The sequence below is a fragment of the Xiphophorus maculatus genome, chromosome 11, assembly GCF_002775205.1.
Source record: "Xiphophorus maculatus strain JP 163 A chromosome 11, X_maculatus-5.0-male, whole genome shotgun sequence".
Taxonomy (NCBI): Eukaryota; Metazoa; Chordata; class Actinopteri; order Cyprinodontiformes; family Poeciliidae; genus Xiphophorus; species Xiphophorus maculatus.
This window is the reverse complement of record NC_036453.1, coordinates 22,088,770-22,109,677: the sequence shown is the minus strand read 5'-3', so window position 1 is coordinate 22,109,677 and position 20,908 is coordinate 22,088,770. Positions and strand designations below refer to the sequence as shown.

Below are 20,908 nucleotides of genomic sequence, written 5' to 3'. Positions count from 1 at the left end.
TTATTACTATTGATAATTATTCAGGTTCTGTTAAATTTATCTGATGTGTAATGAATTCAGTACATTTATACATGGGTTAGAAAGCCTATGTCAAAATCAAGTTTTTATCATCAAAAAATTAGACAAAGATGCATCATTTAATGTCAGAGTGTAAAATATATCCTGAACACTTACTTGCCATTAGTTGTAGAGAATCAGACAACACAATAATAAAGCATAGCTTTTTAGGGGGATTTTATTGTTGTTTGCTACTTGGCTTTCTGTAGGTAAAGCCAAAGCTTGCATAGAGATCACAAGAGGTACAAAACAATTTACAATGCTATAAATATGTACCACGGTGGGGGTGTACATATGGTGGTAGCTGCATCATGCTCTGGGGTTACTTCACTGCCATTCAAACCAGAATTTTTATATTAATCAAATAGAATAAATCAAAAAGAATGGCATCACCAGGAAATGTACATTTACAAATGTCTTAGGTTAATTTCAGAACCAAATCTGACAGAAAGTCAGTGCGCTATTGAGGCTGTGCAAGATATCTTCAAATTCAGAAAGATTTGGAGAACTTTTGAAAGGCAGTGTGGCTAGATATTCCCAAGTTAAAGGAGTGACATTACGTCATTTACAGGCACATAGTATCATTTTAATCAAGTAACTATATTACCTTCAGTTGTTATAAAAATTATGTATTTATCAAATATAGCTCAAGAAATTAGACTTTGTTATTTAAGCTTTGAATTTGGCCTGACTTTTTTAAGAAGTCAGCGCATCATCACAACAGTGCTCCATCATTATCCCATTTACAACCATTCTTAGTTGTAAATGGGATCTTAGTAGCATTGGACTGAGAAGTAGTTTGTATGATTAGCTCAGCAGGAGTTTGCTAATTATTGCTGCCACTAGTCTGGTGGAGCAGAGTGGGGGAGGGAAGGGCTTGTGCAATGATACATCTATCATTACATAATACATAATAGATGTTTGAAGAAACTTTTCAAACAATTTATTTAAATCTATCTATTTTTGTTAGATCACCAAAACCTGATATTTTAACTGGGGTGTGAAGATTTTTTTTTTCATATAGACAGAATGAGAAAATGCAGCTTGCTCTGTCTAAAATCCATGGTAGCTAATTCATGTAGTCCTGACACTGATTTTAAGCAGTGTCAGCCATAGATATTTTGAAGATTAATGTTGAAACCCCAATTTAATGCCATGTATTGGGGTGAAATTTGATGTCAGTGGCAACTAAAATACAGCAGATTCAAAAGTCCATTCTGAGATAGGTATACTCGTCTGTATCCTGGAATCTCCCAGAAATGTTTGGAATGGATTGAAAATGTTATAGAGCATGAGCAGATGTGAGTCCAAATGTCAGATTTGACCTCAATACCCTTTTCTGTTGAGGTCACAATTCCCAGATTTAAAAACATGATCAATCGTGTTCAGCTCTTCAATTTTTATTAAAGTTACACACCAAACTAAGTTCAAGAAGTGCAAAGTGGATACGAAGGCAACAGTAGGATTGGATTGTTGATTTTAATTGACAACAGTAGTGTTTTATAAAGACCCTTCTATTTCTTCATGTCTTAAGGAAAACTGAGATGCTTTTCTTGGCATTTCGTCTGCATGTTTACTGATGCATAAAGTATCATCTCTTCTGGCTGTTCCAGCATTACTAGCATTAGGTGACAGAAGTCAAATGCTATAAATTTCCGTCTTCCCATGTAAGTGATCACAAACCATCGGCCACGCTTGTCAAATGAAACGTTTACCATAGTTGGTAAACATGCCATTCCATCTTAGTTCTGCAGTGCAGCTTTCACGCTGTCAAATATAGGAGACATAAGAAACCGTTTCTGGTTTTATGAGCAGAAATCCAGAGAGAGAGAAGGGAGGAAAAAAAAAACAGTGGCTTGAGCAAAAGTTCTCTCACCTTTTAATTGGACAACGGTGTGTGATCAAGTGGTACCGAACAGAACAATGGAGTTATTGAAGATAAACAAACAGAAGGGTTCTCTGTTCTTCAGACTCCGCCAATAAAATCATAACCCTTAGTACTACAAATTTCACTTATCCCACTCCCTCTCACTTTAATGTGATTTCCATTTGATTGCCTGGTATTAGACAGAGGTCACAACGTGTGACAATATAAATGCTTGTTTATAAAAACTGTAACTGTGGGCGATATTGCTTTGGCAGTTTTTTATTTGTACACCACTATAATGATATCTAACCACATAGTCATCTTAAAGAACATTTTTCATACACTGAAACTTTATTGTTTTCACCACATTGTTGTGTGCTTCTGCTGCTTTTCCAGCAAAACAAACAATTCAGGGCAAAAAATAACTTAGTTAGCGATTGTAGAGGATTCTTCTACAGCTCGGCTGAATTTATACACCAGTGTCTAGATCTTTATTGTGAATCCCTTGCATGTTCTGCTTGTCTTTACTTTTTGTCCTGATAATGCAAGCATAACTAAGCATTTCATCTAGAAACCAAAGAGGATTCTCCCCCTACCATACTTTGTACCCGATATACAGGGCCCACTTTCTTTTGGGGAGATCTGTCTCATCTTCCTCTCAGGCTGTTTAGCCAATAATGTAAGATTAGTAAAAAAGTATGTTTAATACCCAGTTATAGGTTATTTTCAAACGGCACTTTTAATCAGACAAATGAGACTCATCTGGACATTTATTCTAGATTTTTGGATGTAACTGTGTGTATGCACATATAAATTTGGCTCACTAACATTATTGAAGTTGCTCATGTTGCACTAATTGCTGACCCTTGATATAGTCCAATCATCCTGGGTTAGAATAACATCATAAACGGTAGTATTCTTTCTGTATTAGTTGTTTGAGCAAAGATAAATGATCGCCAGAAATCGTCCTTTTTTTACTTTGTTCCTGGTGGTTCCTGTAAGCCAGTGGTATTATTTGTATGTCAAATTCAACAACACACACACAAAAAAAAACCTCAAAACACACCTGGAGACCAGATTTGGCGAGCAAATCTACAAATTGCTTATTTCTATTCTCCCTTTCCTAACAAGAATAATGAGCGACTTACAATTAGGTGAACTGTGTATATAGGTTATTGAAGGTCCCCATGCGTTGCCCTCTATTTTTTTCCGCCAAATTGGAAATATTTTAGGGAGGTGCAAATGAAGTGCCTTGGAGCCGCATGTGGCCTGTGAGCCGTGCAGCAAGTAACCGGGGCCCACAAGCTGTGCCAACGTCTTGTGTGCCAAATGTGTGGCAAGAGGGTGGCATGAATAGTGTGCCAGCGCTAGTCTGCCTGGCTGCCAGGCACTTCTCTTTATCCAATCAGACAGTTCGGCTTGAGCGAGACCCCTATTCTTGTCTGTTTCCATCTCCTCCCGAAGCTTTTCAGCCCTCCCGTGAAAAACACAGATGCGTGCGCGCTTGTGCACAGCATTAAGCCTCTTCTGTGCACTGTTACGCTCACCTAGAGACCATAACCAGGGAGTGAGAAGCGCACGGCGTTCCCTCTTTGTTTCTACCCGCTGATGCTCTCCGCTCTCCTTTTCTCTCCAAGACAGAATCACAGGCTAAATGAGCATGCCTCAGTCGGCTTTTTAAGCTTTTCATCAGAGTTATAGAAAGATGAGTTTGTCAGGGATGTCTGAAGAAGAAACGCTGTCTGTCTGTGTGTGGCTTTATTGGACATGATGAAGGATGATATTATTGTGGATGCTGCTTCTGCTGCGGCCGGGAGATGAGGAAGGGTCCCATTTGTCTCTCTCCCGCTTAGTGTAATGTGTCTATCTGTCACTCTTCTCTCCAAGACTGGACGTTGGCGTTTGTCAAAATAATAATAATAAAAAAAAGAAGCATGATGTCAACACTGTTTCCATTTTTTTTTTTTTACTGCTGGCCATTATTGTTAATTTTCTCCTCTGTCGCCACTCTAATCCAGACAAAGAGTAACACCGCAGAGATTGCATAATTTCCTGTAATATCTAAAATTACAGCGCACAAATGAAGGAGGGGGAGCGGTAACCTGACGATAATCCTGTGATCACCGAATGATTGCGTGGGAGAGAGGTGCTTAGAAAGAAATAAGTGTGAAGCAGCAAGGATATATATTCTAAGAGTAATTACAGCGAGTAGATGAGATGAGATTGAATGGGGAGGAGGTGATGTGAGGCACTCGGTGCAAAGATTAAGCTAATGCCAACGCTGCTCTTGTGTCTTCCAGGTTGACGACGCCATGCTTATGTTTGATAAGACTACTAACAGACATAGAGGTAAGTTCATAGCTTCTTCTTTGGTGCTGTTTTCTCCAAAAAGAAGTGAGAAAACAGTCATTTTATGTCCTTTCCCCATGAGATAACACAGAACAGTTCCATTTCACATGATATTAGGTGTACCATCTGTTCAACAATGGGAGCGTGTCAAAGTAATCAATAAGCTGGTACGGTGTTTAGAATGTTTGAGCGTTAGACGCCACCCGTGAGAGTGCGTGTCTGTGTATGTGATGATGCTGGTGTGAGTGTTTCAGAGAGGTGCTTAAAGGGTGTAAAGATGGCGAGATGGTGGGTGCTGTGCAGTCAGATAACAGCATCAGATAAGACCCAGGAGAAGCACTGACTTTATCATTCCATCTCATCAGCTCCTTATCTGAGATGAGGGGGACATTTCTCTCTCATGCAGAGGACTTTCCAAAGACAGGTTTCCTCCCTGCACCACACTGCAGTTATGGCGTGGTGCCTTTTAGTTTCACCAGTGTTGTTTTAAGCCTGGTTTAAACAATTGATGTCAAGGGACAGTCGACAGTGGTGCAGTTAGTTAGGCTTACTACCCCGATCAACTTGCATTTCATGCAAACCCAATGCAGATCAAATAAGTGTCTTAACAATCACCAGTCTGTTTAACACTGAACTTTTCTTTTCTGGGTTTTACTTGCATGGTGTCCCATCCAGAGCAGGCTGCAAACTCTCCAACTGAACACAGATGGACACAGGCACTGTTGCATTTTCTTTGTGCATCACAGCTTCTCCTCACAACAGTTTTTTTGTTGGTTCTTTTGTCTCTGACTACATTAGTTCCTTTTTCTTCTTGCTTGTGGTGCGTCTCACTTTTCATTGGCTCCTGACAGCCAGCTATAGTTTCATAGAGACACTTTCTTGTTTTGGGACGTTTCCTTTATGTAATATAAAGAAGTCCTGTTGATAAAGACATTATGAAGTCTCTTTTTTCAACTGAAAAATAAGCAGGTTAGTGTCGAGCATAGTCGTGCATTGGAGCAAACAATTTGGTCACTGGGGTCGACTTGCATGGGAATAAAATGTGAATTAAACAGCCTAAGCCTCCAATCAGAACTGAATCCACACTGTCTATTTAGATTATTCTCAAAAATGACAGCACCACTCAGATCTTTCACATATATCCTGTACTGATGGTTCTTAAAGTTGGGGCCAGGACCCCACTTGGGGTTGCGAATATCCAAACCTGGGGTTTTTAGGTCCTCTTCAGAAATTTAACTGGATCCCAGAAATGATGATGATGATGAAACATATACATTTTAGAAATGTTGTAACACATAAAAACAAAAACAGGACTTAAATAAAAATAATTAAGATAAAAAAAATTAAAATAAAACCAACATGTTGGCTAACATATTGATTGCTGATTGTGTCATAATTGCACCACTTTTTAACCAACTCACTAAAAGTGCTTGTATGCTCAACATGTCTTTATATCTTTTGGGCAAGAAGTTGCAAAGTTTGGGAACCACTCCCCTCAATCAAGCTAATTTTACCATGATATGTAATGCATTGGCATATTCCTCTAATTATTTTAATACATAAAACAAAATGAATAGCCTATTGTCTTTTTGTTCCTAGATCCATTTAGGGCCTCTTCTATGGGCCGTAACGGCTCAACAATGCAAGAAAGTAACTTTTTTCGGAGGCAGACTGTCACCAACTGTTTACGTGGGCGTGCGTTAGCAGTCGGCAGGCACTGACAGGTATTCAGCGAGAAAAAGGGGCAGACACTCATCTGGTTGTCACACCAGTCAGCTCACTTGTAGGTAGAGCTGCCATCACACCATTTCTTTGTACTGGGCTGAGCACTGCTCCGCCATAGAGGTGTAAATATTTGTTTGCACTGAGCCACTGTTCTTTTTTTTATATATATATAATAAATTTTTAAGTGCGTTTTGGCTTTAGATTGAAAACCTTCCATCTTTCTTCTTCAGATCTATCTGCATTAGTAGATGTGCGTGTGTGTGTTTCTGTGAGTGTGTGCTGTGCAGATAGACTCTTTGAGTCTGGTAAACAGTTCCTAAGTGTGAAACATGTGAACTTTAGTGGAAGTGATCTATGGCTTTGAGGGGATTTTGATCTGTAGTGACAGAACCCAGTGTGAGGTCTGCTGTGAGACGAAGGCTTTTCTCGCAGTCTCTCTTATTTCTCACTCTTTTCCTCTCCTGTCTGCTGCACCGCCAGCCGCTCTCCGAGAGGCTCCGGGCGCCACAATTTTGAGTGTGTGTTTGTGTGCGTGCCGGCGCGCGTGTGAGGCGTTTGCCTTTGGACAGCTAAATGCCCTTCAAACGAAGACAGTGATGGAGAAAGAGCCTTCTTGGCAATTTCTTTTCTAATGATATACTTATATCAAGCGTGACGTGGCGCTAAGAGGCAGCTGGAGGTCCACCAGCAGGCTCTGGTTTGTCCACCTTAAACATCCGAAACAGGAGATGCTCGCTGCTTTCATCTTAAAACCACAGCAGCTCTTGCAGATGAATTGCATATAATATTAAAGACCAATAAGAGAATCTCAATAATTCATCCGAGCCATTGGTGCAACTGTGTAATATTAATGGCTTAGTTGGCCCTGTGACCTCAACGGAAACAACATTGAATGTAATATGAGTGAAACTAGTCCCCGGGCCCACTCTGCCACGTAATCCAGAGCAAGTGATGGGCATCTAGCAGCTTGCAGTCCAAATCAATTTCCCACCTGTTTCATTTTATCTTACAGATTGAGTCATGAAAAAATAATTCTTTTTTTTTCTTTTTTTCTTTTGCAGCGCTGCAATTGCTAAAAATAACATTATTTATTCAACAAATCGAATGTTACACTGAGGAGTCCTCCTCAGATAAAGGGATTGCTGTTTCTGTAATTGCAAACCCTTAAAAATAATAGTTCATACTGTGCTTTGAAAGATGCTTGGCGAAGAGTGCATTTATAACAGGTAAGAAAAAATTCTCTTACACCTGGAACAATGTTCAGACGCTGCACTTTACAACAATGACAAACAACTTATCCACGGACCTGCTTTACCAAGTGTGACTTAAAACACAAAAGCAACGAGAGTGAAGAAGGTAGGTAGTTCTTTCTGAGAGATTAACTAAAAGCAGACACTTCTGAGGTTACAGTGGTTTCAATTTTTTCACATTTTGTCACCTTACAAATACAAACCTCATCATGTTTACTTGGGACACAAAGTAGTATATAATTGTGGCTTTGGAGCAAAAGTAAATGAGGTTTTCAAAATATTTAACGAATACATATCTGAAAATTGTTTCAGTCATTTATATCCAGCCTCCCTTACACTGATATTCCTAAATAAAATTACAGCAGTCAGCAAACTTTTAGAGTAAAACAGAAACCGAGAAATTAGGGTTTCCTCTAGGATTTTCTTAAAACCGTTGTGCTGGAGGTATATATATATATATATATTACATGTAGAAGAAACCCTGGACATTGAAAGAGGGTCACTGTAGTGATGGGAGAAAACCTTATCACTGCCAGGTTGTGCACAGCCAACGTGTACAACAAGGTATTATGAGGTAAGATAAGACCAAAACTTCACTTTTTGTCCATATGCAAAACACTGTGTGGTGAAAAACTACATCCACATCAAAATCAACATCAATCACGCTAATGTTTAGACAATCAGATTCAGCGGAGACAGCATGATACTGTGGGGATACTGTTTGTTAGTCCAGACCTAAATTCGGTTGAGAATTTGTGGCATTTCCCAAATGACTTGCAGTTACATAAACAAATCTGAAAAGTACTTTCATAGTGTACGATGTGCCATTCTCAATTAGATGAAGTAAAGGAAAATTGCTATACCTTACTTAGTAGACAAGAGTGTTATTTCTATGCCTATGTATTTTTCATTTTCCTAGATCTTTGTTCTGGCTGTGTAATGTTTTGTTTTGAGGAGTTTATTGCATGATTGGCGCTTGATTATTAGTGTGTCTTCCTTGGTGCTTTGGTGAATTAGAGAGAGGACAAACGTCACACTCCACTAGTAGCAGCATTGTCCTTCAGACGGTCCCCCCGAGCCTGGCGAAGCGGCAACGAAAGGAGACATTCTCTACCCTTCTTGTTTCCTCACTGCACCTTTGTTTCCGCTCTCTATCTCTCCCGGTCATTCACTCTTTCTCGTTCTTCCTTTTCTTTCGCACAGTTGCACTATTTTTGTCTCTGCGCCGTCTCACCCCCATCCTGACTGTCTGTCTTTGCCATCTTTTGCCTTCTCTTGTCTTTCTTCCCCCTCCTGCTAGAGGACACTCGCTGTAAGCAAAGCTCTCCACACAAAGGCGCACGCTGCACACCATCTTCTTGGCATTTAAAGGATGAGAATACAGCCAATTGTGTTGGAAATTGAACTCTCTAAAGCCTGCCTTCCCACCGCAGCAGTTCATTGTGGGTGAGTTCAGTGTCTTTGGTGAGCGGCTTGAGCTGTCCAGAGGTTGATGCCAGAGGGCGCCTATTGTTCCATGTTCCCCTGCAGTGTCCTCCCGCCACTCCGCCTCCCTTCAACCTTCCCTACTTCCCCTGACATTCATCTCAGGACAGAAGAAGAGGAAAAACCTGAAATGCATGCAATTTGTCAGCGCTTATTTTTTACGAGATATGCTTAACCCGTCTTGTTACTGGACTCCGCAGTTCCCAAAAAAAGAAAACCCCAGGCTGGGACAAGGCCATGAGCACATGTCGCCGTCTGCACACACTTGTCATCATTCCCAGTACCCTTCCCATGACTCCAGGATGACAGGACGGACTGCGTGGGGTGGGAAAATAAAAGCTCTTTGGTCTAGCCCCGAGTCAAAATCATTCAGTCATTCTCTTTTTTTTTTTCTTTTTACCACCTCCCGTTTGGCTGACTGACACATGATCTATGATCTAAAATGTGATTTTACTGTCAAACACAATTGGTAGTGCCAAGGAGAGAGTTGTGGCGAGGTGAAGAAAAAATAGCATCTCCTGCAAGAGGGGTATGAAGGCTGTGATGAAAGAGTGGCAGCTATCATTATCCACCAAAGCATCACAGTTTAATTTGTGAGCAAAAGCTACAGACGATGATGGATGAATCTCACAGCTCATACATGTCTTTTATGCTCTGCTCTGCCACACAATAATTAACCATCTCTCCTCATCACATTATCGCTCTCTTTATTGCCGCATTTTGCAGATATATACACATATAATCCACAAGGGACCTATTTAAAGCCTGATATATAACATGAATATACAATTTTTCCACCCCATGATTTCACTATGCACAAGTTATTTCTCAGTGTCACACCTACTATACAAATCCCCAAAAATGTAAGTATATATAAAGCAAATTTGTACATAGCAATCTGAATTCTAAATTACACTCATTATACAGTTATAAGTAGCTGATTAATTAGGTCAAAAGTTGCACGTCACAGCGAGTTTGATTCCCACTCTGCTAAATATGCACCGGGTAACAACCTGCAATTTTCATCAAGTGTCAAAAGTTTTTTAGCTCTAAATATTCCAGGTAGTATGTATATCTTACTTGGGGTGATGCACACTCCAATGCATGTGTTCTCCCTCACCTTTTTTTTAATTACACCATTAAGAAAGCTGATGAAATCCAAGTGTAACTTGCTTTCATATTTCTTTACAGTAGTTTGTAACCAGACAGCCGCCATTAGTGTGGCATTACAATGACTGTGTGACTGATTGTGAGCCAAATTCCTCCTTTCTTTGAATGATGCAAGTAATAGTAATGTGCAACAGTGTTGGGGACCAGAATAAAGGAATGCTGGCTGGATTGTCCCAGTCACAAGTCTGCTTTGTGCGAGAGAGCCACTGAGCGAGGCGCCGCGTTAGAAGCCGTGTTCCTGGAGAAGAAGGGGTTTCTTGGGTTTTTATGTGTGCGCGAGGAAAGGGCCAAGGCTGTGCGAATTTGTGTAGTCGTTTCTTTTTTTCCCTTTTCTTTCTTTCTTCTTCTTCTATGGCGTAAAGGGCTGGTTTTCTTCTTGGCAGACGAACAGAAGACTGCATTGTGTGTGTCTGTAATCTCTTTACCTGGATTGGCAGCAAAACTAGCAAGTACAGCTCCCAGTGTGGAATTGGCACTCAGGAGTCAATGTCACACTGAGCAGGCTGCATCGCAGGCAGCTGAAAACTGGTTGCGTTTCTGACAGATTGTGTGTATGGATGACTGTGAGTTTTTCATGTGCAGGGCTTTTCCAAAACTATTCTGATATTCTGTTAACTTTTTCATTTTTTTTGTCACATTACTACCACACATTTGTATGTATTTCATCTGAGCTTTGTGTGGCACACCAACACAAAGTACTGCACAGTTATGAAGTGAAAATAAAGTCATATATGAGCAAATGCAGGGTCATTTTTTTTTACAAATAGAAAGCTAGCTAAAGCAACAGGCCAGAGAAGGAGTGGATTATTTGAAGTAGCAGAGATAACCATGGTGAGTCTGCAGGAGCTGCACAGCTCAGGTGAAATGATTTACTGAATATCATGCAGTTAATCGGATGTTCACAGAAGAAAGTCAAAAGTTTGCCACAAATCAAATGTGTTGAAAGCAGTTCTATTTAAACAAAACCAAAATTGACCATTTGGCCTACTTGCAAATGCCAGAAACACTGCCCTTGAACACACCGCCATGAATTTATCCATGGATGTTTCAAGATAATGCTGGGCTGATCGTCTTTTTGTCTGCTGGGAACAGTTGATTGACAAAAGAACACAGGACAATGCTGGGAGAAACCACAAAGACTTCAGCTTCTAACTACAAAATACTTTATTGATCCCAGAGGGAAATTAAATGTTGCTGTAACTCATACTAACTCAAATTCTTCAAGGAGTTATTTTTGATACTGATGGCTGTTGGCAGGGAAGATCTATTGTAGCTGGCTGTATTACAGTGAATTTGAAGAAGCCTCTGACTGAGGACACTCTGTTTTCCCAAGACAGCCTCTTGAAGAGGATGGTCAGGGTTGTCCATAAATTTCTTGATTTTTTTAATGTTATTTCTTCAGTATCGGAACCAGGCAGGATGTCTTCTTCAACAACAGAAATTTCTCTGATTAGGTTCACCTTCCAGCAGAACAGCAACGAAAATATTAGCTGTAATGCAAAGATTCATGTGTTTGAATGTGATAGTCAAAATCCAATCTCAGTCCGAAAACAAATTCAAAGCATATTGCAATACTGAAAAGTGGATGTCTGAAGATGTTCAACATCCAATCTGATACCCAGAGATCTGGCTACTTGAGGTAGCCAACATATCAACCAACTTGTCTTAGAATAAAACTGTTTCTTCTTGTGTGTGTTATGTAGCAATTATAGGTGGTTTGTAAAGGGCAGTTGGCTGGAGTATTTAAAGCAAAACCCACACAGCCTTGATTTAAAAGAACTCAGTGTTTCAGCTTATTTGCAGTTTTCTTGAAGTTTGTTCCACATTATAGGAGCATATAAACTGAATGCAGCCTTTCCTTGTTTGGTTCTGGTTGTGTTTCTGGGGATCCAGAATAGACTAGAGCCAGCAGACCTGAGTGGTCTGGAAGATTGATATGACAAAGATTGCACAAATTGGCCAATGATATTTCTCTTAGTATTGCTAATACTTGGAAATAGGGAAAACCTGAATAGGCATTAGATTTTTCTACATATTATATTTGAAGCTTAGTATTAGCCCTTACAAATTCCAACTTTTCTGGGTTCCGTGATGCCAGTCGAGATTTAGCTTTTTTTTTTTTTGGGTAAAGACATTTGAAAACCAAAACCAAATTATGGACTACTTTGTGTTGGTCTTTCAGATAAAGCCCCATTAAAAATATTTTGACATTTGTAGTTGAAAACTGACAAACTGTGACAGATTCAGTGGGTATGAATATTTTTTTCGAGGCACTGTATGTTTGAATATGTAGATGTTTCTTTTTAACCTCAAAAGATAAATTCTATCTTTGCATCCCCCAAACAGTGCAGCTCAGCTCAGTCCAAGTTTCTTTGTATGCACATTATGTGTTTTAAAACTATGGACAGATCTTAGCCTTAGGACACAGATGCTCCTAAAGTCACAAAGACTTGAATAGCATGAAGTGTCACAATCCACCAACAAACTGACTGAAATTTGCCCCTGTGGCCTGACTTGGTGGTGGAAAAAAATATAATTGGCCTCATTATCTTTCATCTCTTTGGCACATTACATTAATTATTTTCTACAAGGCTGCCACTTTGAGATCTGTAACCTGGGAAGCAAAACCTGCACCTCTACAGGTTGAGTGTAGCTCGGTGAAAAGTGGCGGTATTTGACGTCACCACAATGCCTCATCAGCCACCGGTGCTAGGGATTGAACATGGCCGACTGAGCAGAGGATGTCTGTCTGCAAAGTGATTGCTGGCTCATTGACTGAGTAGGAGAGGAGAGGGGAATAGAAGGGGGTGGAGGAGGTGTACAGTTAAAGAAGAGAACAGGATGGAAAGAGGAAAAGCAGAATGAAGGCATGGTGATGGCAAGGAAGAGAAGTAAATAAAGAAAAAAAAAGAGTGGCTCAGTGGGAAGCTTCCCCCTGCTGGCTCCTCTGGCTGGAACCTGCTGTCGATGGCTTCAAAAGAGCGCCAGGCAGTCTAGGCCTCTGCTTCTAGCAATTAGAGATCACTCCAGCGGATACCTCCTGGCCAGCCAGCAAATCCCTCAAAAATACCCTCTGATTACTACTGTAGGACACAGGCTGTTTACCAAATGGATCTAGCACTGCTGAGAGTGAAGTTTGATAATGCCTCCCTTTATTCAGGCTTGAGAGGGAGCGGGGTCGTTTCAGTTTTAAAGATCACTATATAGAGAATAATTGTTTGATAAATTTATGCCAAGAAATAAATGTTAAGTTTGGTAAAGTCTTTACATTGTACCTTCAGTCTCTGCTTCAATCTACATTGATGGGAGCAATAAAGGGACAGCTTAGATATTTTGAAGTGAAGTCTTGTGAACTTCTGAATAAAGGTTTGCTAGATGTTATACCAACGTGAGTTTCTTGACTTGAGGAAACTTTCAAATCGGTGGAAGGTTAACAGCTAGTCAGACAAGGTCTTAGCAATTTTAAACAAGTTGAACTCAAACATTCATATCTATAGTATACAGCATAGGGTTGAATGATACAGACTCTTGTAGTTTTTATGTAGCCAGTACTACAGTATGAATAATTTTTATCCTCCTTTTAGTTTACAAGTGTAAAGCGTACACCACCAGGGTGTTTGCCACACTCCCCTGACTCCTCATCTGTTGGTAATTGATGCAAAATAATCCAATAATAGTATAAATAATCCACCTTTAAGAATCCTGTGAAGCCACAGGTTAAGCTTTGATTGATTGTAGGTGTCTGTTAATAGTACAAGTAGGGATATTCTGACACATCTAAGCTTCGAAAATCCATAGGCCTGTTATTGTTGGAACAGAGAAAAAATAGCTAAAATAAATTCAGCTAAATCATTTACCAGCTACTTAAGAAATACAGCCCCAATACCTACCAAAACAAGTTGCTTTACTGCAGAGTCATACCAGAGGTTGCTAACATAATCAATACTCCAGCAGCACCTCCACAAATAGTTAGTAGAAGAACAATAGAAGAATAGTTGACTCATGTCTCAATTTAGAAATGTAAAATGTGTGTTCACTGTCAATAGTTGGCCAGACGTGTAGATATGAAATGTCTTCGAGTGGGGTGTAATTTAATGTGCGGTAAGCATAAAAAATATGTAAAATGTACCATCATATCTTATCCATAAAAATTAGAACAAAAGAGCAAAATTGTAAAGGTACTACATGGTGAAAGAGTAAACATCACCATTCATCTGACTAGTGATCATCCTTCTAGTCACTTCTACATGGCATTTTTCTGCTTCAGCTAAGGAAACTATTACAGCTAATGATCAAAATATCCCAAAACCCTCATATTCCTTTTTTGATGGCTGAAAGCCCTCACTTTGCATCCCCTCTTGTGTAAATGATGTTGATTTGATAGAAATTGTAGTGTTTCACACCTCCTGTGTGCCATGACTTGACTGAATGACAGAGTAAAACAATCAGCGGCCGTGTCTGATTTAACTCATCGCCACTGCGCTCACATCAAGCGGAATCGGATATCGTTGCACTTCCCCTTGCATCGCCGCAGCCTCCAGACACATTCCTTATTGTATTCTCTCACCTTGACAGACCTGATATTAGCGATTAGTGTGAATGTCATTTAAATGGCAGAGCTAATCATACGCTCTGGGTGTACATCCACCGGAGGGGCCCCTCACCTTGGCCTAATCTCGGTGACGAAAGGAAATGATGTGTTTAGCCCGCTTTTAATAACTGCTTTAGCTCATCAGCTCCCAGGCGGGGCTGACTTTGCGGCCAAACCGTCTCCTCACAAGGGGAGGCACAGCGGGAAGTAAGGAGGTCTGGCCTATGTTCCCCTGCTTCCTCCTCTTTTGACTCTTTATTGTTGATCCGCATCCTGACATCAGTGACCTGAAAGGCTCACCTTCGAATCTACACCAGCATTAAATTAGCTGGGATTCTGTCGTCTGCAATGAGACACACTTGACAGATTGGTGATTAAAGGGTAGAGAATCCTCCTCTTGTCACCTGTCTGTTTTCTCTTGCTCACGGCTGACATCTACCCCTCAATCAATGTCCCTGTACACTCATATGCGTCTGTGTGGAGTGTGAGGCGTGTGTCTGTGTGTGCACTTTAAGCCCATGCACTGGATGGGTTTGTTTTTTGCTTAGACTCTGCTGTGCTGGCCCTGCATGGTCACTGCAAAGGAAAGGAGGATGAAGGCAGGAGATTGTGGAAGAAAGCCTGGGGTTTTAATCTCTTCCCCATGTTTATCTCACCACCAGGAGACAAACCATGTGCCATTAAAAACATCAGCTACTCCCACTGGTTGGCAGCACAGCCACACCTCTGAAGACATTTGAAGGACACAATAAAAGGGAGAAAAAACATCTGCAGTTATGAAGGAGAGCTATGCCAGGATTTTACACATTTATCGGTAATGGATTTAGGTGGAGTTTTCCTCAAATACACAGCACACTGGTAGCATTTGTTGTGCATACACTCACACTGCATATTTGCGATATAAATACTCCGTCTTAAAGGACGAGGAGAACTTATTTGAACAAAAATAAGCAAACATTTTCGGCCTTGGCTGCAATGGGGGATTCGGTCTCCTCAGGAAATGAAAATGCCAGCCTGGAATTGTCATCATATTGAGAGTTAGCACACCTTTGACCTTGTAATACCCCTACAGCCTCTCTATTTGTGACCTGCTTGATGCTCTTAGAAAGTGAAACCATCGGGGAGGATCTACTCTCACATCATCATTCTCAGAACACCTAATAGTGGATTTACCAAGGTTAAACCCCCTGTGAAATTGCAGACACCGTGACCTGGAATACTGAGTTTACATCTGCTAACACACACACACGAACACGCCGGCAGACATGCTCGGGAACTTGCTCTTGCACGAGACTGTTTGTTGTCAAAGAACGCTCCTCATGGATAAACTCAGGCTCATCTGGATGAAACATAGCTGTACAGCGACACGGTCAAGACATTAGAACAATGTTCCGCAACATTCCGATTAAAGCAGGAATATTTTAACTTTCACACTTGCTGTTAGAGGAACTGACAAGGGAAGTGGTCGCCTATCTCTGCGTTGTCCCCCTGTATTTACAGCTTGATTGGTGCCTAGCCAAGCATCTTACAGCTGAGCGCAGCACATGAGGGAATTAACTGTCTTGTGTGCAGTGTTAGTGAAATATGTCTTTTCAAGTCTTTGTAAGATTTAAAAAAAAACATGCTGATGCACACAGGTGTGTGTGTGTGTGTGTGTTTGATGATAGCTATTACGCTCAAACATGAGCCACTCCTCACAGTTAAGGGGATGGTAGCTTATTTGTCAACATCTTCACTGATAACGTATGATGATGAAGTGGATTATCCTTTTTTACTCTTTTTTTGCCAATTTGTCCCTGAGGGAACTAGCTAACAGTATATATCCTTGCAATGTATCAGTTTCAAGTAACGCCTTGCAAAAGTTTTCATAGCCATTGGACTTTTTGGAAGCTAAATCGTGGCCCGGATCCCAGGTCTTTTCCAGCCTCCAGATTCCACACAACATGACAACTTCACCACCATGTTTCACAATGTAGATGATGTGTTCAGGGCCAAATGCACTGTTTTCCAGCCCTCATAGCTCTTTGCATATAGCTAAAAAATGTTAGTCCTATTTCCATCTGTTTGCCTCGAATCAAACTAACATTGTTGGTCTCAAAAATTCCTATAGAATACATTAAAGTTTGTGGTTGTCACAAAACAAAATATGTAAAAAGGATCCCACCGGATACTCTGAAAATGCACAGATGAGTAATTATAAAGAACCTGATGGTATATACTTCCCCTTCCATTTTATTTACATCTTTTGTTGTCTTAAAAAGAACTTTTCTGCTGAAGTTTTTTCAAACTTATTTTAATAATTGCCCCAGGAAAACACCTGCCCCTACTCTGAAGAAAACCACAATCAGTCACTGAGCCACAGCAATCACCTCTCACATAGAGATTGCAAGATGAATTAGATTACATCACCTGCAGTCCAGGCATCTAATCTTAGATTAAAGTGGAAAAGAGCAGTCTGTGGTTTTCTTTCATGTGATCTTTTTGTTCTTCCTCTTTGTGCATTCAGGGTCAAACTGAGTGTTGATACCGTTTTGAAGTGTTTAACAAAAATACAAGAGCCTGCCAATCACTTTTGTAAGGTAGCCTCACTTCTGTCTTTTACGTTTGGTGTGTATTTGGCCAACTTTTTCCGTCCAGTCCCTACTTGCTGCTGATTGACCTCCCACAGCCCTGCTGGTTTATCACTTAAACAGTTGTAGCAGTCATTTTTGAAGTGAAGGAGCTTTTTATACAGAAACAGCCAAGACAATCATAGCACTGCGGGGCACATCCTGCCTTTGACTGGTGTTTTGCCAGACAAGATAGACTTGCTGATGTGTTTTATTTTGTCTGTGTGTGTCTGCTTGTAAAAAAAAAGCAGCAAAAAGAGCAATTTTGTCTGCCGTCATGAACAATGAAGCATCTGTAATAACCAACAGCTCAGAAGGAGCGCGTGGCGTCTGTCCCCATATTTACCAGCAGCCTTCATGCTGCTTCACATATTTGTAAGAAGGAGAAATTTGACATGTCTGAAAATGACGTACTAATGCGCTGAAACCATTATCTGACCATTACATCTGACAGACAATAAAGATGTTTTAATACAGCGCTCTCTTATACATAACAAGCACCTAAAAATGTGTTTTTTCTTTAGCAGCCCGCTTACAGCTGCGACGATGACCTGAGAGTTTGTGTGTGGGAGTGACTGAGTGTGTGAGCACGCCTTCACCCTGTAATAAGGGTTGCCTAGCCAAGCGTATGTGTCAGGGTGGAGATGCCTGGCTCATTAGGCACTATGGCAGGATAATATATGAACAGCGCTCATGAATGTTCACATAGGTATAGAGAATGCGCTAGAGGGATAAAGGAGGCAGCCATTGTTTTTCCTTTTTTTTATTCTCTCTCCTGTCTTCCCCATCTTGCCCACAGGCACCTCCTCCTCTTCTTCTCTCTCCACTTCCAGCTTTTTCTTTGTGTGCGCCTGGGGATATTTAGGCTCCCCGGTCACATTATGCCCTGTTTTTTGATGCAGAGCTGCCACTCCACGGATTTATACCATTTATTCCTAAATTAATTTATTTATTGGTTTATTAAATTTAATTCATTGCGTCTTGCATGATGCTTGTTTTGCGGCTCTGTTGCTCGATTGACAGGTTGCCAGTCATGGTAAGATTCCATATCCCATCGGCGTCATGCAGCAGCACGCTGCTAATTGAGTTGAATGCGTAGCTCGTCTCTCCTCAGTGAATCCATCTGTCGCCGTCTTGTCATCAGTTTGTTCGCACTTGACAGGTTCCAAGTCTGTCTTTGTGTGTTTAAATGTGTGCCCCCGTGTAGGTGTGAAGTGCTTTTAAATCTATGCAAGAGAGTGTGTGCACTACAGTTTATATATAAAATGAGTGGCTTCATAGTGGCCTGGCTTGGTATGTTATATGCCTACAACAAACCTGCCATCAAACAACTTCACTATGCAATATGGCAAATTTATGTTCACCATCTGTCACTTCATGACAATCTTCTTGATATTGGGCACACCCTCATAAACTTGCAGGAACTACACTAATATTGGTTTGGGCAGTTGAAATTCTGAAATGGCAAACCTTTATTTCTTGTACCCTGTGCAATTGGACTACCATTCAGCAGAAATACATGTTCCCCACAGATGCTCTTTTAGATTTAGACCTACAGCATCTATCCATTGTTTAGACCTTCTTATCCATGCAGGTGTCAGGTAAGCAGGTGCCTGTCTCGAGCAGAAATTTGGCAATATGTGGAGTACACCCTGGATATGTTGATCTATAGAATTTAGAGACAAACAATACCTTAATTCCACTTTTCTTTAATCTTTTTGTTGAGTGTCAAGGCAAATTATCACACTGAAAGAAGCCAACAGTAAAGTACATTTACGAATTCAGCTGGTGTCATATCACCTAATAACACTCTAAAGTGCATTCTGGAGGACGCACAAAGTATTCCCAGGGCAGAAGGCATTTTTAGTCCCTCTAGTGGGTTCTGGGTGTTCAAACAGCCAGAACCCATGTCGAAGGGCAACACAGAGATAGGCATCACTTTTTGAACCAGCAAAATTAGTTGCATTCATTTTCTTCCATGCATCTTTATTGTAAAACCCCCAAATAAAACCAGGCGCACATCATCACCTTTAGATAATAGCTAATTGATTAATAATTCACTCTTAGTATTCATAAAAATGTTGTGTCAAGACCTTAGAGGATAATAGCTACAATAATTTTACTAATTTAAAAATGATTAAATTCAAGCTATCTTTCAATTTCATTTATGCACATTAACTTTTGGGAACTGAATGCTTGGTGTGTTTTGATAAACTCTATCCTTCCCATTATCACTCCCCGTTGCCACTAGATAATCAATGTTTTTACATCACCTGTCAGTGTGTAATGATAATCATTTGTGGGTTCAGTGTACACAGAAGCAAACTATATCAGTGGATATGTGTGAGCACAACTTCTAATGATTTGCTTAAACCATCGTTTGTGGGAGTGTTTGAGCATTTTTTTCAGTTTTTTCTCCAAAGCAAAGTTGAAATATAAGAAGGGCTTCTTTCCTGTCTCAAAAAATTAGGGAAATTATGAAATTTGCAAGTATGTAATGCTGCCAACAAATATACCTTTTTAAATCTAAATGTTTGCCATTTCTCTCCGGGTACTCCGGCTTCCTCCCACAGTTAAAAAAAACATGACTGTGAGGTTAATTGGACTTCTCCTTAAGTGTGAGTGTGTGTGAATGGTTGTTTGTCCCGTCTGTCTCTGTGTTGCCCTGCGACAGCCTGGCGACGTGTCCAGGGTGAACCCCGCCTCTTGCCCGAAACATTCGCTGGAGAAAGGCACCAGCACCCCTCCTGAACCCATTAGGGACAAGGCTGTACAGAAAATGGATGGATTTATGGATGTTTGCCACTGACATTTTTACCCATCAGTACCTGGGGCTTTCATTACCTAACATGCAAGACACATGTAAATATTGGGTCACAGTAGTCTAGATGCTTTCTGCATTAAATTAATGCAGAAAGCATCTGCATTATTTTAGTTCCATAGTTTTTTACTTTTTTTGTACAGTCTCAAATCTTTTTTTTAATATTCTTTTTCCAGTTAAAAGCTTGAAAAAGAAAATAAAAGCATGAGTAGCCATCTGAAGTTGATACCAATCTTCTCAGTTTTGAAATGATTCTCAAATTATTTTTTAAAAATGGTTAGAACAAGTTGTTTTAATTGACGTTCAAGAAACATTCATTGGTCAAAACAACGCCTCAAGTTTGGTGTGATGGCAAAGTTCAAATATCCAACCTGTTGCCTGGTCAGAGGAACCAGGTTCTTTGGGACAATGACGAGACACTTGAAGAAGGGTATATTTAATTCTGTGCTTTTAGGCACTTGTCTAATTCCGCAAGATTTCTGAAGTTTTGAAGAGATGGTATAACTTATGTCATTAGCCAACTAAGTGTATATATGTGTCGTAAAAAAGTGGGCGTAAATTTCATCCGTAGGGTTCTACACACGATCAGTAGATTGTGACATAATGTTTTTTTCAACGTTGGCAACATTGTGGTAGCAAAATACAAAAAGGACATTTAGAAATAAAAACTCCTGGAGAAGAGATATGTGTGATTTGTTTTGAGCTCATGTTACAATTTAATGCATGTGGATATTATAACAAAACTCGCCCTCTCTGGGTTTCCCTTCATGTAATGGGACAAAGATGGATTCAAAGGGTTAGTGGTGTTTGTGTTCATCCGTGTATGCATCTCATGATGTTTGCTTTGGTGTTGATCTGTACCGGGCTCGGCTGAAAGAGGACGAACTTAAAAGAGAGTCTATCTGTGTGATGTATTCTCTCTATCAGCAGATAGATGACGTCTCCACCGTGTTTCACCGCCTCACCTTCATCACTGTCTTTCAT

The 20,908-nt window shown here is 40.4% G+C and overlaps 1 protein-coding gene across 5 annotated transcripts in view; it reads left to right on the top strand.

The window, feature by feature from the left end:
- The window catches only part of msi2 (musashi RNA binding protein 2), a 299,781-nt gene that overhangs the window by 160,221 nt on the left and 118,652 nt on the right, over window positions 1–20,908 (top strand). For all 5 annotated transcript variants that reach the window (XM_023342231.1, XM_023342229.1, XM_023342230.1 and 2 more), the window contains exon 7: window positions 4,225–4,273. In XM_023342231.1, coding sequence (XP_023197999.1) covers window positions 4,225–4,273 — 49 coding nt within the window. The remainder of the gene's footprint in view (window positions 1–4,224; window positions 4,274–20,908) is intronic.